Source organism: Cinclus cinclus, chromosome 2, assembly GCF_963662255.1.
Source record: "Cinclus cinclus chromosome 2, bCinCin1.1, whole genome shotgun sequence".
Lineage (NCBI taxonomy): Eukaryota > Metazoa > Chordata > Aves > Passeriformes > Cinclidae > Cinclus > Cinclus cinclus.
This window is the reverse complement of record NC_085047.1, coordinates 83,636,278-83,649,780: the sequence shown is the minus strand read 5'-3', so window position 1 is coordinate 83,649,780 and position 13,503 is coordinate 83,636,278. Positions and strand designations below refer to the sequence as shown.

Here is a 13,503-nt window from a genome sequence, read left to right as displayed (position 1 = left end):
AGGGAAGGTTTAGGTTGGATATTAGGAGGAATTTCTTCACAGAAAGGGCGATTAGATACTGGAATGGACTGCCCAGGGCGGTGGTGCAGTCACCGTCCCTGGAGGTGCTGAAGGAAAGGCTGGACGCGGCACTCAGCGCCACGGTGTGTTGTCGCGGTGCTGTTCAGTCACAGGTTGGACTCGATGACGCCGAGGTTCCTTTCCCACCGAACTGATTCCGTGCAATGGGGAGCACTGCCATGCAGCGAGCCCCAGCTGTCCCCAGACGGTGTGCGCGCTCAGGACACCACACCGACCGTCCCTGCGGGCCGTGTTTCTCCGCGGAGCGCAGTCCCCGTGTCCCCGGGCCGCGCGGCCCGCCCCGCCGCCAGGCGACGCCCTCCCGCCGCAGCGAGGCGCTCCCTCAGGCCCGGGGCCTCCGCCACGCGGAACCGGAAGCGGAAGTAGCGCACGCGGGGTGGCGCGTCCCGGCGGCTGCGGGTGAGGCGAGTGCGGGGGCTCCGGTCCGGGCGGCGGGAGCGAGGGACGTGGGGCCGGGCTTTGCCTGCCGGGGGATGGGCCGGAGCCGGCGGTGGGGCGTGCGGGTGACCCTGACATCGGCGAGGGGCGCTTTCCCCGCTGGCGTCTCCCCGGGGTGTTCCCCCGCCGCCCGGGCTCCGCCCGCTGGGGGCAGCTGCCGGCGGTGGCCGCTGGCTCCGGTGTGATTCGCGCCGCTACCTAGCCTTGTCCTGCGGAGGCTGCTCGGCGCTGCCGGCAGGGTGGGGCGGTGGGGCTTCGGGCTTTTAAATAAACGGCGCTTTTCTCTCGTTGCAGACACCTTCCAGGTCTTCCTTCCGGAGAACGTGAGATCCGCCTCGGCGCCAGCCTACTGGGTTCACTGGTTGTTAAGTAATTTGGGAGCGGTGTGACATCGCGCCGCCAGTCCCTTCCCTCCTGAGAAAGGGTAGCTGCTTTCTGAGCAATCACATACCAACTTCATGTATTCCTAAGACTGTCATCAGCTTCTAGTTTTCTATTCAGAGGCCTTACAGAGATTTAATTACTTGTAGGCTCTAGTGGTCGTAAAGTAATTTAAGATGTTTGTACAGCTCGGTTGTAGTTATCTAATTCACTCTTGTGTTAAGAGACATCGTTTTAACTTGGGAATGGTTAAATCGCCAAAGAATTAAATTATTTATGGATGAGGGCTATTTTATTTGACTACTGTTGGCCTGCAACTTAAACTTGCATCTTTTATTTTTTTATCCTATGCTTTTTCTTTGTTATGGCTGCTGCAACAATAGTTCATGATACATCAGAAGCTGTAGAGCTCTGTGCTCCCTGTGGGTTATACCTTAAACCTATTACAAAAATGACCATCAGTGTGGCACTTCCTCAGCTGAAGCAACCAGGAAAATCCATTTCGAACTGGGAAGTGATGGAAAGATTGAAGGGGATGGTGCAAACTCATCAGTTTTCCACCCTGCGGATTTCTAAAAGCACAATGGATTTCATTCGCTTTGAAGGAGAGGTCGAGAACAAAAGTTTGGTTAAATCTTTTCTGGCATGCCTTGATGGCAAAACAATAAAGCTGAGTGGCTTCTCTGACATTTTAAAAGTGCGTGCTGCGGAATACAAGATTGACTTTCCTACGAGACATGACTGGGACTCATTTTTCCGTGATGCGAAAGATATGAATGAAACCTTGCCTGGGGAAAGGCCGGATACTATTCACTTGGAGGGTTTGCCTTGTAAGTGGTTTGCAGCAAAGGAGAGTGGCTCGGAAAAGCCAAGTGAAGAAGTCCTTATAAAAGTTTTCCAGAAATTTGGAGAAATCCGTAACGTGGACATACCCATGCTGGACCCTTATAGAGAAGAAATGACTGGCAGGAATTTTCACACTTTCAGCTTTGGAGGCCATTTAAACTTTGAAGCATATGTTCAGTACCGAGAGTATGCAGGATTCATCGAGGCCATGAATGCCCTGCGAGGGATGAAGCTGATGTACAAGGGTGATGATGGCAAAGCCGTGGCTTGCAATATAAAGGTGAGAGACTGCAGCCTTTCGTGTGGGAACCCACGGGAAAGGCTGAGTACAACTAAATGTTATTTCCACAGTGCTTGAATCCTTTATCTGTATACCATAGTGATGACAACAGGAGACACTGACAGCAGTAATGTAGGTTTATGGGACAGACATAATACAACTTTTAAAGGAAAATGTTGGTGGAAAAATATGTTGTTGGACTGCATGACTAAAGTGAATAGGGTTTGCTTTCTTCCTTAATGAAACAGTTCTAGAAATGAGAACTGCTGATGGATCAAATTTATAAACACAATTTTCTAAATTGCTTTAGAAAATAATATGTGTTTATAAATCATGATTTCACTTAAAATTCCAGTTCTGAACAAGTTCAGATAAATTTCAACCAGAAGTTTGACTGTGAAGTGCATTATTCTTTCATGTGATCGCTACAGAGAGACATTTTGGGAGAGAATTTCACATTCTGTATTTGGTCCTTGTATTGATAACCAGTCAAAAGGTCAGAACTAAAAGGTTTAGTAGCATGTGGCCTGTCTGGTCTGGGACATGCACAGTTAATCATTACTGTAATGATCATTACTTCCTGATATACAGGAAGGCCCCACACAAATTAAATGATAATTTTCATTTGTAGCACAGCTGCCTGTGAGCTCCTTATGCTTATTTAATAACATTTACATACAACGTTTTCCAGAAGTAATTTTCTGTAACCTCATTGCCTTAGATATTACAGCTGTGACAGAAGGGAACAAGGCAGTCTGTTCAGATGTGAAGTCTCTGAAAGCAGAGCCTCAAGAAAACTTACTTTTTTTGGAGGTGGTCTGTGCATTTACATATTAGTTGAGTGAAATGTTTGCAGATGTATTTTGGTATGCTCAGCAGTCATTCATCAAGTCAGGGAGTGTATTTCAGAGAAAAACCTTGAGTATTCCTTTGTGAAATGTGGGAACGTGCAGATATTTTTTCAAATTGTAGTTTAGGCAGTGTAAGTAAAATACTGTAATCTTTTATCTTGTTATCGAAGCTTGTCAGTTGTGGAATAGAATCTGTGCCTTGACATGGTGAAATTCAAACTGTCATTTACGTGCAGGAGATCAGGGTTCCCAAATTTAGTTTGGCTGTGCAAGAAGAGTCATGCCTTCCTGGCAGCTGCCCTGTCAGGACATCAGCTCTCTGTCACACAAGGTCACCACACCTTGTCTGTTTGTACCTATTTGTTCTCTCAGTCTGTTAGTGAAACACCTTTTTGTATAAAGTCTGAGAAGATTAAACTGCAGAGAATGTTCTCCTTGTTCTCAGCCCATGGTTCATGACCGTGGGTCTGTGGAAATGTATTATAGATCCCTGCCTGCTTGCACTAAGAATTGGAGATTAGGACACAAGGCCTGTGGTGTCTGGTGGTGTCCTCTTCCAGCATGCATCTGGGCATGACCAAGGTGTGTTCATATATCCTGGAAGCTGAGCACCTCTGAAGTCTCATTTTTCAGATGTGTGTGTCTTTCTTTTCTTTTTGTTCCGCTGACTTGGGATCTTCTGCCCAGTGTACCTCAATTTGGGAATCTTGGTTTTAGAACTGGTAGGAAGGCTTGACCCAGGTGCTGAATGCTGTAGAACTATGTCTTCTGCTGAATTTAAGAATGACAGTTTTAGACAGAAAGGAAGGCCTGTATTTTGAACCTCTTTCTAGGTAGAGCTGTACAGTACCTAACAGCATGCATTAATCAGGAGTTCTGTATGTGCCCATTCTGACACGTGGAAAACATTGGAGAGACAGTGCTTCAGCCACATTTTTTTTTGGTTGTGAGACACAGAAAAATGAAGTGGTATCTAATTTTGCTACATGTGTGTATGCGTTTAGTACCCAATTACCTGATTACAATAGGTGGTGCTTTCTCTGGGCACATAGAGAAGTTGCCTTGGTTTTGAAAAAGGCTTTACACATCTTATACTTACATCAAGGTCTGAGTTAAAACTGTCAGGTTGTGATTTTTTGATTTTTTTTCTGTTTCCTTAAAACTGTTTTCAATTGCATCATGTAAAGGTTTCTTTTGACTCAACAAAACACCTCAGTGATGCATCAATTAAGAAGCGTCAACTTGAAAGGCAAAAGCTTCAAGAGCTTGAAAAGCAAAGAGAAGAACAAAAACGTAAAGAGAAAGAAGCTGAGGAAAAACAAAAAGAAGAAGAAAGGTATTTATTGCTTATTGTTCAGTTATGGTTTTAACAATCAGGTATATCTAAACTGCTCCTTCATATCAGCATCAAAAGATAGAAAATAACTGGACTCAAGTTTCCTGTAGCTAAAGTGAAGTACTTAAAGCTGAGTGTAGTTACTAAGTTCACTGCTTATGCTTATGTTCAGTTCAAAATATTAAACCTGCAAAATACTCAATTTCCTGAAAATCTTGCTATTAGACACCTAGTTTCTGAGACTCCTGGCCTTTAGCAGAAGCTAACGTTTTGTTCTCATCACAGAAATAAAACCCACCACTGCTGCACGCATTCATTGGCTTGTTATTTTTCTTCTTGCTGTGATGATTCTCTGCCCAGCTGCCTCATGCATTGTTATTGTCTCTTGTCGAAGTAATTCAAAAACAATTCTTTGTTGTAGTCATTTCTTTTCTTTGAATTCCAACTTACTAAAAATAGACAGAGTATGACTGTTTGCTGTCACAAGTGAGGGTTAAAATGTTCAGTTTTCTGTGTTCTTCATCGACATGACTTCTACTTCAAGTAGATTTTTTTCTAAATAAAATGTATTGTACATACAGTAGGAGTTTGAAATTGTACTTTGCCTAGATAAGCCAAAAATATTTATGTATTTTTAGGAAGCAGAGAGAGCTTGAAGAATACGAGAGAGAGAGAAAAAGAGAAGAGAAGTTGCGCAAGAGAGAACAGAAACAGAAAGATCGTGAAGTTCGACGGAACAAAAAGCAACTTGAAAAGCTTCAAGCTGAAGAACAGAGAAAACTTCAAGAGAAGATAAAGCTAGAAGAAAGGAAGCTTCTCTTAGCTCAGAGAAATCTTCAGTCCATTAGATTAATTGCAGAACTGCTAAGCAGAGCAAAGGTAACATTGAGATTTATTTCAGAAGCTAATGAAGAGCCCAACAGAACAAAACCCTTTACTTGAGAGGAGGTGTAGAGCACTGTTCAATAAATACCAGGTTTATTACCTCTGCAGCTGCAATTCCTTAGACCAAAATTTCAGAAAAGTGCAATGAAACACTATTTCTCTCTGGCGAGAGACGCACTTCTAGGCAGAGGGAAAGTGAACTTAAACCTATAGTCCTGAATAGCATTTTTTAGCTTTAAATTAATTGTCAGGTTTTCTTAGGTCCAGTAAAAGAACTTGTGAGCATGACAAAGTGAGCTAACCACAGAGGATAAGATGCAAGACTCCTTTTCTAATTCAGTTTGGATGCTGTTTCCCATCTGCCTCACCAGCAATTCTGTTAGCTGTTCCTTGCAGTTTCAGAGATTGAACTTTAATTAGTCAGTGTTTGAAATGTGCAGAATGTTTCTTCTGTAGGAAAAGTACTGTCAGCAAAGGTTTCAAATGTTAGATCCTGTCTAACAGTATTGTTACTTTTTTCACTGAAACAGTGAAGGTTAAGACTTGGATAAAACCAAATTAGGGTGTACTGTATGTGAAATATTTTCTGTAGAAACGAAAAGCTGTGTGGAAAAACACAGTTTTTTTTTTCTTGATGCCAGTGCACTTCAGGAGTGTTTTTGAGCTCACAGTGCCATGTACAGATAGTTACATACTAGAAGAAGGGAGAAATGCCTTTTGCAGGCTTTTAAACTTTGAAGCTGTGAAACAGAAAGGTTGTCTGATGAAACAGGGAGTGTGTTTCTTTCATGTAGAGGATTCTAAGGTCTATACTGAGCCACTTGACTAGGTCAGAATAGAAAGAAGTTTGAACCTTTCAAATTGTGATTTTTTAAAGAGGTTGACAAAATGTCAATCAGTTTCTACATAGTATTTGTCCATTTAATTACTTGCTGGTTTTTGGATTTATTGTAAAGTCATCTATGAACCACAGATGGCAATCATCTAAAAGAAGTTCTTAATAAAATTCCAAACATTTCCATTTTGACTGAATCTATAAATTTTAAATTTGACTGAAACCTTCAAGTTTTGACCTTGATAAATGTATTTAAATATTGCATATTTCACATATTGTTACTTTTGTTATATTGAGGAGTCATGAAGACAGCTCTCAAGAATTGTGGACAAATAATGTTTCAACTTACAGCACTTTTGGATTAGTGGATTTTGTTGATTGATTGGCTTTGATTGTTTTTCCCTTTAAAAAGAAACCCCATTTTATTTTGGGATGGTTAAGTTCTGTTGGTTAGATTTTATTTTCTTGCCGTATTGCTGCCTTTGTGTTATGTTGCGACTTGGAAGCATGAGCAGGTATTTTTGTTTACTCTTCCCTTTGACTGTCTTTCAGGCAGTAAAGCTTTTGGAGCAAGAGCAGAATGAAGAAAAGATTTGTCTTCAGCAGCTAGAGGAGAGACGAAAGCTCCAGGAGGCTGAGCTTAAACGTGTGGAAGAGGAGAAAGAGAGAGCACTGGGGTTGCAGAGAAAAGAAAAGGAGCTGAGGGAGAAACTGCTGAACAATCTTCTGAGCAAGAAAATGGATGCAGCTAATCAAAACAAAGAAGAAACTGAAGCATCTCAGACTGATGTGCTTAAAAGCCCTAGTGCTGTTCCCCACACTGTGTCATCCAGCTGCATCACATCTACCTCAGGACAGGCTGTTACAGGCAAACTGGCTCCTGGCTCTCAAACAGAAGTAGCATCCCCTGAAAGTGTAAACACTCAATGCAAATACTTAAATGGCAGCATTCACGACAAAGTTCATGTCAAAGAAGGTCAGAATCTTCATGCCACAAACTCTGAGAGGTGTTCTGACAAAAGAGGTTCGGGGGTACTTTCGTGTGTTCCCACCAATAACCAGGACCAGAAGAGCCTCTCTAGCTATGACCAGAACAGTTGCAAGAAAGATTTGCACCGTGAGCAGGACAAGCGTGGAACAGAGACAAGGAGAAGAAAGAGCCGTTCATGTAGCAGCATTAACAGTGATGAGAGTAAGGGTAGACGGGAGAGCAGCAGACACCGAAGAGATGCAACTTACCGGGATGAAAAGCATAGGAAAGACAGGAGATATTACAGACACTCCAGCAGAAGTTACAGCCCTCGCCGAAGCCGCAGTCCTCGGCGAAGAAGTGCAAGCCCCAGACGTTCGCGCTACAGAAGAACGCGCAGCAGGGAATGTAGGCGGGACAGGAGAGAAAGGAGTCGGAGTCGCAGAAGTGTAAGCAGGAGACGAAGGCACCGGAGGTGATCACTGAGTAAGCAAAGGAGTACTTGAAGTGGGTAGTGGAGGCCTTGGCTCCTTTGAATGGCTCTGGTAGGACAAAAGGGCCACAAAGTTGGAAACCAGACCTCATCGGTGTGACTGCTATAGAAAACACAATTGTTTGTAATCAATTCTTAGCTTGCGTCTAGTCCCTGAAATCAAGAAAATAGATGCCTGGGGTTTTTTTTTACCTTCCTTCCTTTTGTTGTCTCTTTCTAGATTTCTACCACAATGTAGGTATAATCACCTGTGCTTGTGCTTAAGTTCCTAAAGTGCTAAAAGCCAGCCTGTTTTCTTAAGTTTCAGTTTTCTAAACCTTAATTTTAGTGTATTTAGTTTTTATCACCTAATTTGGCTTAAGAAATACATGGATGCCAGTTACAGGAACTTAAGTGGTGACAAGCTATTACATACAGATTTGATTTAAAGTGTTTCCTGGTACATTCAATGAAATAATGTTTAACAAAGTAGAGGTTTTATTGATTGAAGTGGATAGCAGGACTTTAATATTTTTTCTTAAAACTGACTATAAAGTTATGCAGGATACCTTTTAAACTGCTTTGATTCCTTCATATGTCTATATGATGCCAAGCTTTGTGGCCCAGATTATTCTGGCATGTAATGCCTTTGTGTAATAATGCCATGTAAGAGAGGCACACCTGGTGTAGGAAGTAACAAGCAGTGGTAAAATGGTTGGAAGTTGTTCTGATATTTTGTTGACATATTTGGCTTTGTAATTATTTCAGGTGGTATAGGGCTACTTGAAACATTTTTTCAGGTACATAAAGAGCTGAACATTGTCTTGAAAAAGGGGCCTTCTTGTTAAATTATTTTTACTTGTATTGTTGAAAAGTAAGGCTGCAGTGTCTCTTGTTAAATCCATTAAAGAATACTTTTGCTTTTAAAATGCAGCTCAGGAATATTAAAAGCTATAATGTTACAGTGAAAGAGTTTATTTTGCATTTTTATGGTAAAATTAAAAAGAAAACTGTTTCCAGTGAACTGAAGTTGCTGTTTTCGTGTGTCAGTATATTAAAATCTGCAGAAGTGTTGTGTTAAGAACCTGTTTCTTGAAAGCATCACTCAGAACATTTGAATAATGAAGTTCAGCTTTTCTTCTTGATTATCCTGTTATATTACAGTTATGTCAACTCTTAATTCAGCAGGATGTGTGCTCTTTAACTGCAGTCTTCAGATGCCATTTTCCTCACACTGATGCGTGAAATCAAAGTGCGTCCATTTCCCAGAGTGTCTGAGAAGCACATTAGTGCTGGATCCTTGACTGGCTGAGTTTGTCTGCTTTACTTTTAGAATCCATGTGGGTTTGTTTCTTCCTAGACCATGCTGCTGAAATCTTTGTAGTTACTAGTTGTGGGCATAAAAGGTAAGACATTGACAACGCTAAATTGTGAGGAGCTGTTGTGTCCCTTGAAGGCAGAGAGGCATAGACAAATCAGAGGGCTGGGCAGTCACCAGCCATGTGAAGGGCAAGTGCTGGATTCTGCCCCTGGGTTGGAGCAACTGTGGATGTTACACACGGACTGGGAAAGGAGACACTGCAGAGCCGCCCCGCAGAATGCTCCTGGGGTTGTCTGGGTGGGGGGCACATCAGTTACAGTGTTGCCATCTGGTCAAAGTGGGGGAATTATTCCTTCTGTGTCCTCATTCCCAGAATCTTGAGTTCTTCCTTTGCAAAGCCAAGAACTCACACAGCTTCTTGCCCTCCCCCAGGCAGCCGTACCTGTCAGTTTAAGCTTAGTTTAAAATCAGGCTTTGTTGCCGGGGAAGGCTCAGGTTCACTCTCAACTGGTAGGTTTTTTTCCTTCACTGGTAGAAAAATTTTCCCAGTGAGCATGATTACTGTGGTATAAATACAGGTTGTAAATCTTACTAAATCGTGGATTGGGCAACTTTATGCTATAACCCTGTGTTCATGCCTGCTGGAAAGCCTGGGCAGCAGTGAAAGACCTCTGAGCCCTATTTCATGTACTGAATCCCAATACCCAGTGTTCATTCCAGTGTTCTGCTGTCATTCTTGATCATTCTTAACTCACATGATGAACCAGGAGGAGAGTTTTCTTGGTTGTGAGAATGCACCTCAGTTGTTGCACTCGTCTCCAGGAAAGATTTCACATCTGTCACCGCCATGTCTCCTCTATGTCCTTGCCAGAAGGATAGGATCAGATGGGAACCCACTTTGCTCTTGAGCATGCCTAGGGTTTTGAAGTGTACTGATCATCTAATAATAAAAGGGAGGGTGTGACCTCTTCCTGTTGGAGGAGGTGAGCCCTGCTAATCACAGACCTGCTTTCAGCAAGGTCTGAGCTGAAGAGGGCAGGAAGTTTGTGGGACAAAGCTCTTGAGCTCTCTTTTCTGGGCAGGAGCTGGTGCATGTGCTCTCTGCACGTGCTGCTGCCTCATCACAGCTGTTGACAGTGGCAACCAGAAGTGGTTTCTCTGCAGCCCTTGTGAAGCAAAGAGGAACAGGAATCTCAACGGGGTAAGAAATCTAAGTTCCTGTTGCTATGGACAGTGTTACTGCATAGGCCTGTTCTTATCTTTGAGGAATGTCTCCTCTTGTGTCTGCCTGAGGGCTGATGAGCCTCTGCATGTACCAGCCTTTTAACCTGCAATTTTCTTCTCTTCTGGCCTCAGCCTGCACTAGGTGGCTTGGGAAGAAGCTTAGTCAAATGACAGCTTTGCTACAACAGCAAGGCCAAAGCCCTACTATATGGTTATTGTGATGTTTTTTCCATCTGATTACTGCCCACTGTGGTAAAGGAATTTTGATAATGTGCGAGTCATATTGCCAGCAGTAATTGATATTAGCAAAAATGATTACCAAAGCTGTAACCATATCCAAATCTTGTTTCTCATTGGCTCTACCTTTGTAAAGTGATCTATTCAGTGTCCTAAAATAAAGATACAGTCATAATTAGGTATGTGTATAAAAAATATTTGATATGCTACCGGCAAGTATTATCTTTAAAGCTGACACAGAAAAGGGGAATTTTTGCAGTTGCTCCAAAATTGTGAAAGCAAGAATCTATCAGTGCCACAAGGCTATAAAGACAAACTAATGAGAGTCAACTGATGATCAAGACTACCTGGGTTTTGCACCAATGTCAGCTTTAGGGCAGTTCTTGTATAGGATCATATAACAGATTACTGTCTGTGGCTGCTCATGTTAGCAGAGCTAGAGATGTTACATTCTATATAAGACAGCAGTTAAACAAACTAGTTTGGAAAATACCTTAATTTATAATTAATGTAGGCAAAATTTGCCACTGATGTCTTGTATTACTATATCAAATGTCTGTTTATTATGTATTACCTGTGTCTTGATCTGGTATCCTGCTTTTGAAGTTCGGTTATTCTGAATACAACACCCATTTCAGTAAGTTTACATTGCATTCTGTTGATCTGGCCTTTCCCAAGTCTAATGGACATAATTATTTGCAGAAGGTGTGTTTTGCTGCTTTGCAGTAAATTTGCAGTTGTCTCTAGTGTTTGTATAAAGCAGCAATCTAGTTACTGTTGATTCTTCAGAACTGGGTGCACAGAATGAATCAAGTGTCCTATATTAATCTAATATTGGGCGCTAGAGGCTTGTTTGAAGTGATGTGCACCACCATCCTTTCTTTAGTGGCAGCACAGAAAATTAATTTGATCTGGTTACCTCTCACATGCCTCCTGTATCTCCTGCTGCCTGATGAAAATAAAAAAAAATTTCTTAGGTTAGCTCAGGCTAATGCTCTGCCATAATATATGTTACAAAATTTTTGAAGGGCTAAGTCTGATTGGAATTTCTCTCTAATTGCTAACTAATCTAGCAGCATGTGCACTGTGGCACTTGCCAGGTGAGCTCTACCTGCTCTGCATAGGATGTTCAGGTGTGCTGTCCATGATATTGGACTATTTGTAGGACAACGAGAAGGGATGTCACTCCCAGGCACTGCCAGCAAAGTGTCTGAACAACAACTGATCACCTTCAGATGAGATTTTCCCTGCAATTCTGCATATGATCCCAGACATGTGTTCGTTAACACTCTGAGGAATTGCCTATTGGTGTCTGTTACTTTCTACCTTCCCTGTAAATAGGAAGGCCTGGAAAAATCTTTTCTGTTCATTGCACATGGCTTGCTGCTGTGATTTATAGCAGCTGGCAACTCAGCTCCATGCAGCTGTTCACACACCCCTGGTGAGATGGGCTAGAGAATTGTGAGGGTAAAAGTGGGAAAACTCATGGATTGAGATAAACACAATATAGAGGTAAAGACAAAGCTGCATGCATAAGCAAGGCAAAATGAGGAATTTATTCACCACCTCCCCTGGGCAGGAAGGTATTCTTGCCATTTCTCCAGTAAAGCCAAGCCTCTAAAATGGCCTGTTTAAGGCAGTTGTATATCCACAATTTTCCTTTGTGATGCTTGACAGAGTAATTTCTGAAATCAGAGCCTGCCTCAGCATCTTGGTTTTCTGTTTGCATCTTCCCCCCCACCACCTCCTCTCTCTCTCTCTCTCTCTCTCTCTCTCTCTCTCTAAAGTTTCTGCATCTACCACTTCTAGCTGGTATAGCTGGCTATCCTCAGGAAGACTATGACTTTTCTGCTGGGACTTTCCTCTGATAGAAATCTCAATGACTATTTAGTTGAATTATTTGTTTAGAGATTATTTGCAGTCTGCAAGTTAAACCAAGAACAACTCTGGATTGCCTGAGGTGCACTTTAAAATATTTTCTCACAGATTTTACTGTAAATAAATCTAAAGAGAAGGGAGGGTTTGCTTAGAAAGTGAGCTGAATATACAGATCTTCCTGCCCTCTCTAAGCATTTGCCATTAGTATGTGTGATGAGAACAGGAAAAAAAACTAAAACTGGTTTGTGTTAAAAGTGATGGAAATAATAGTTATGTTACTAGAAAAATGCATCTATTTTAAAATATGCGAATAATTAGAAACTACAGAAAAGAAGGGGAGCATTTTAAGCTTGATATTCTATTTCAAAGAAAAAGTATAATACTGAGTATCTTCTTTTTTAGGATTGTTTAAAAAAAAGGCCACGAACTATTACCTTAGTGCCCTTCCAAGGCATGTATTATAAGATGGGTATACTTAGAAACTTAATCATGATAGCAAGGCACAGTTGTTTCCCTACTGGCATTATTGAAACTCATTGTAGTCACATCCCTGGGATTTGTAGCTTTTGCTTATAAGGAAGGTTTCATGTGAGAAGATAGTGTCATCTGTCATTTCTCATTGGCAGACACATTCATTTTACTAAATCTCCTTTGTTCATAGATAATTTCTTACTTTCAAATGTTATGCGAAAAATATTGTAATTTTTTTTATTTATTTTTTGATTTTTTTTGTGTGTATAGCATTTGACTGTAGTAAGTCATTTAGGCAAAGAAAAATGCTTCACTGAAATAGAACTGTGGTGGTAAATTAAGGGCTTTGGCCTGAATGTGGTTTAAGCCCTATGAGAGAAATCTTGATAGGGTTTTCAGAGAAAGCAGGCCATTGCAATTTCATCTTCATGAATGCATTTCTAACTTAAAAGGAGCTTAAACTTTAAGCCTCACTTACAATTTACTTGGAAACAGCTACACACTGCCTGTGGGTTTTTTCAATCTGATGTGGGTTATCTGTAAGCCTCTATCTGACTACTAGTGGTAATCCCATTAGATGATTGTAACTGGTATCCTCAACAGACAGATTTAGTCATAACTGAAAAAAGAACTTCAAGTGTATTTAATCAACTGTGTGGTCATTTTATTAGTGGAGACTTGTGCAACTTTGCCTTAAGTGAAGTGCATTTATGGCTTGGGGATAAACTGCTGTAATATTCCCAGGAGTGGGAAATCCTTAAACTTGCATAAAATTGCACCAGTTTCTCAGTAGCAGGTAGAATTGGCCTTTAGAAGAGAAATTTTTATTTTCATACAACTTTCTAATCTTTTTGGCTAACAAGAGTTATCTTTGGCTGCTGATGTGTGATTATGTACAATTTAGTTCTCTGTTTTCATTGGAGGAGAGAGAATGGTATTGAGGGAAGGAAGTTGACTTAATTACCCATGCAGATGGAGATTTAGTGAGACTTTCTTA

The 13,503-nt window shown here is 41.5% G+C and overlaps 1 protein-coding gene across 2 annotated transcripts; it reads left to right on the top strand.

Moving 5' to 3' along the window:
* The first annotated feature begins 461 nt into the window (after positions 1-461).
* Positions 462-8,435, top strand: AKAP17A (A-kinase anchoring protein 17A). Of its 2 annotated transcripts, none has more exons than XM_062487838.1 (5): positions 462-480; positions 814-2,026; positions 4,065-4,213; positions 4,852-5,092; positions 6,486-8,435. In XM_062487838.1, the coding sequence occupies exons 2-5, from the start codon at positions 1,265-1,267 to the stop codon at positions 7,380-7,382; spliced, it is 2,049 nt and encodes a 682-aa protein (XP_062343822.1). In that variant the 5' UTR covers positions 462-480; positions 814-1,264; the 3' UTR covers positions 7,383-8,435. The 2 variants fall into 2 exon arrangements, with proteins under 2 accessions (XP_062343822.1, XP_062343823.1); XM_062487839.1 differs by lacking the exon at positions 462-480 and having other exon boundaries at positions 815-943; positions 1,284-2,026.
* Positions 8,436-13,503: the final 5,068 nt, after the last annotated feature.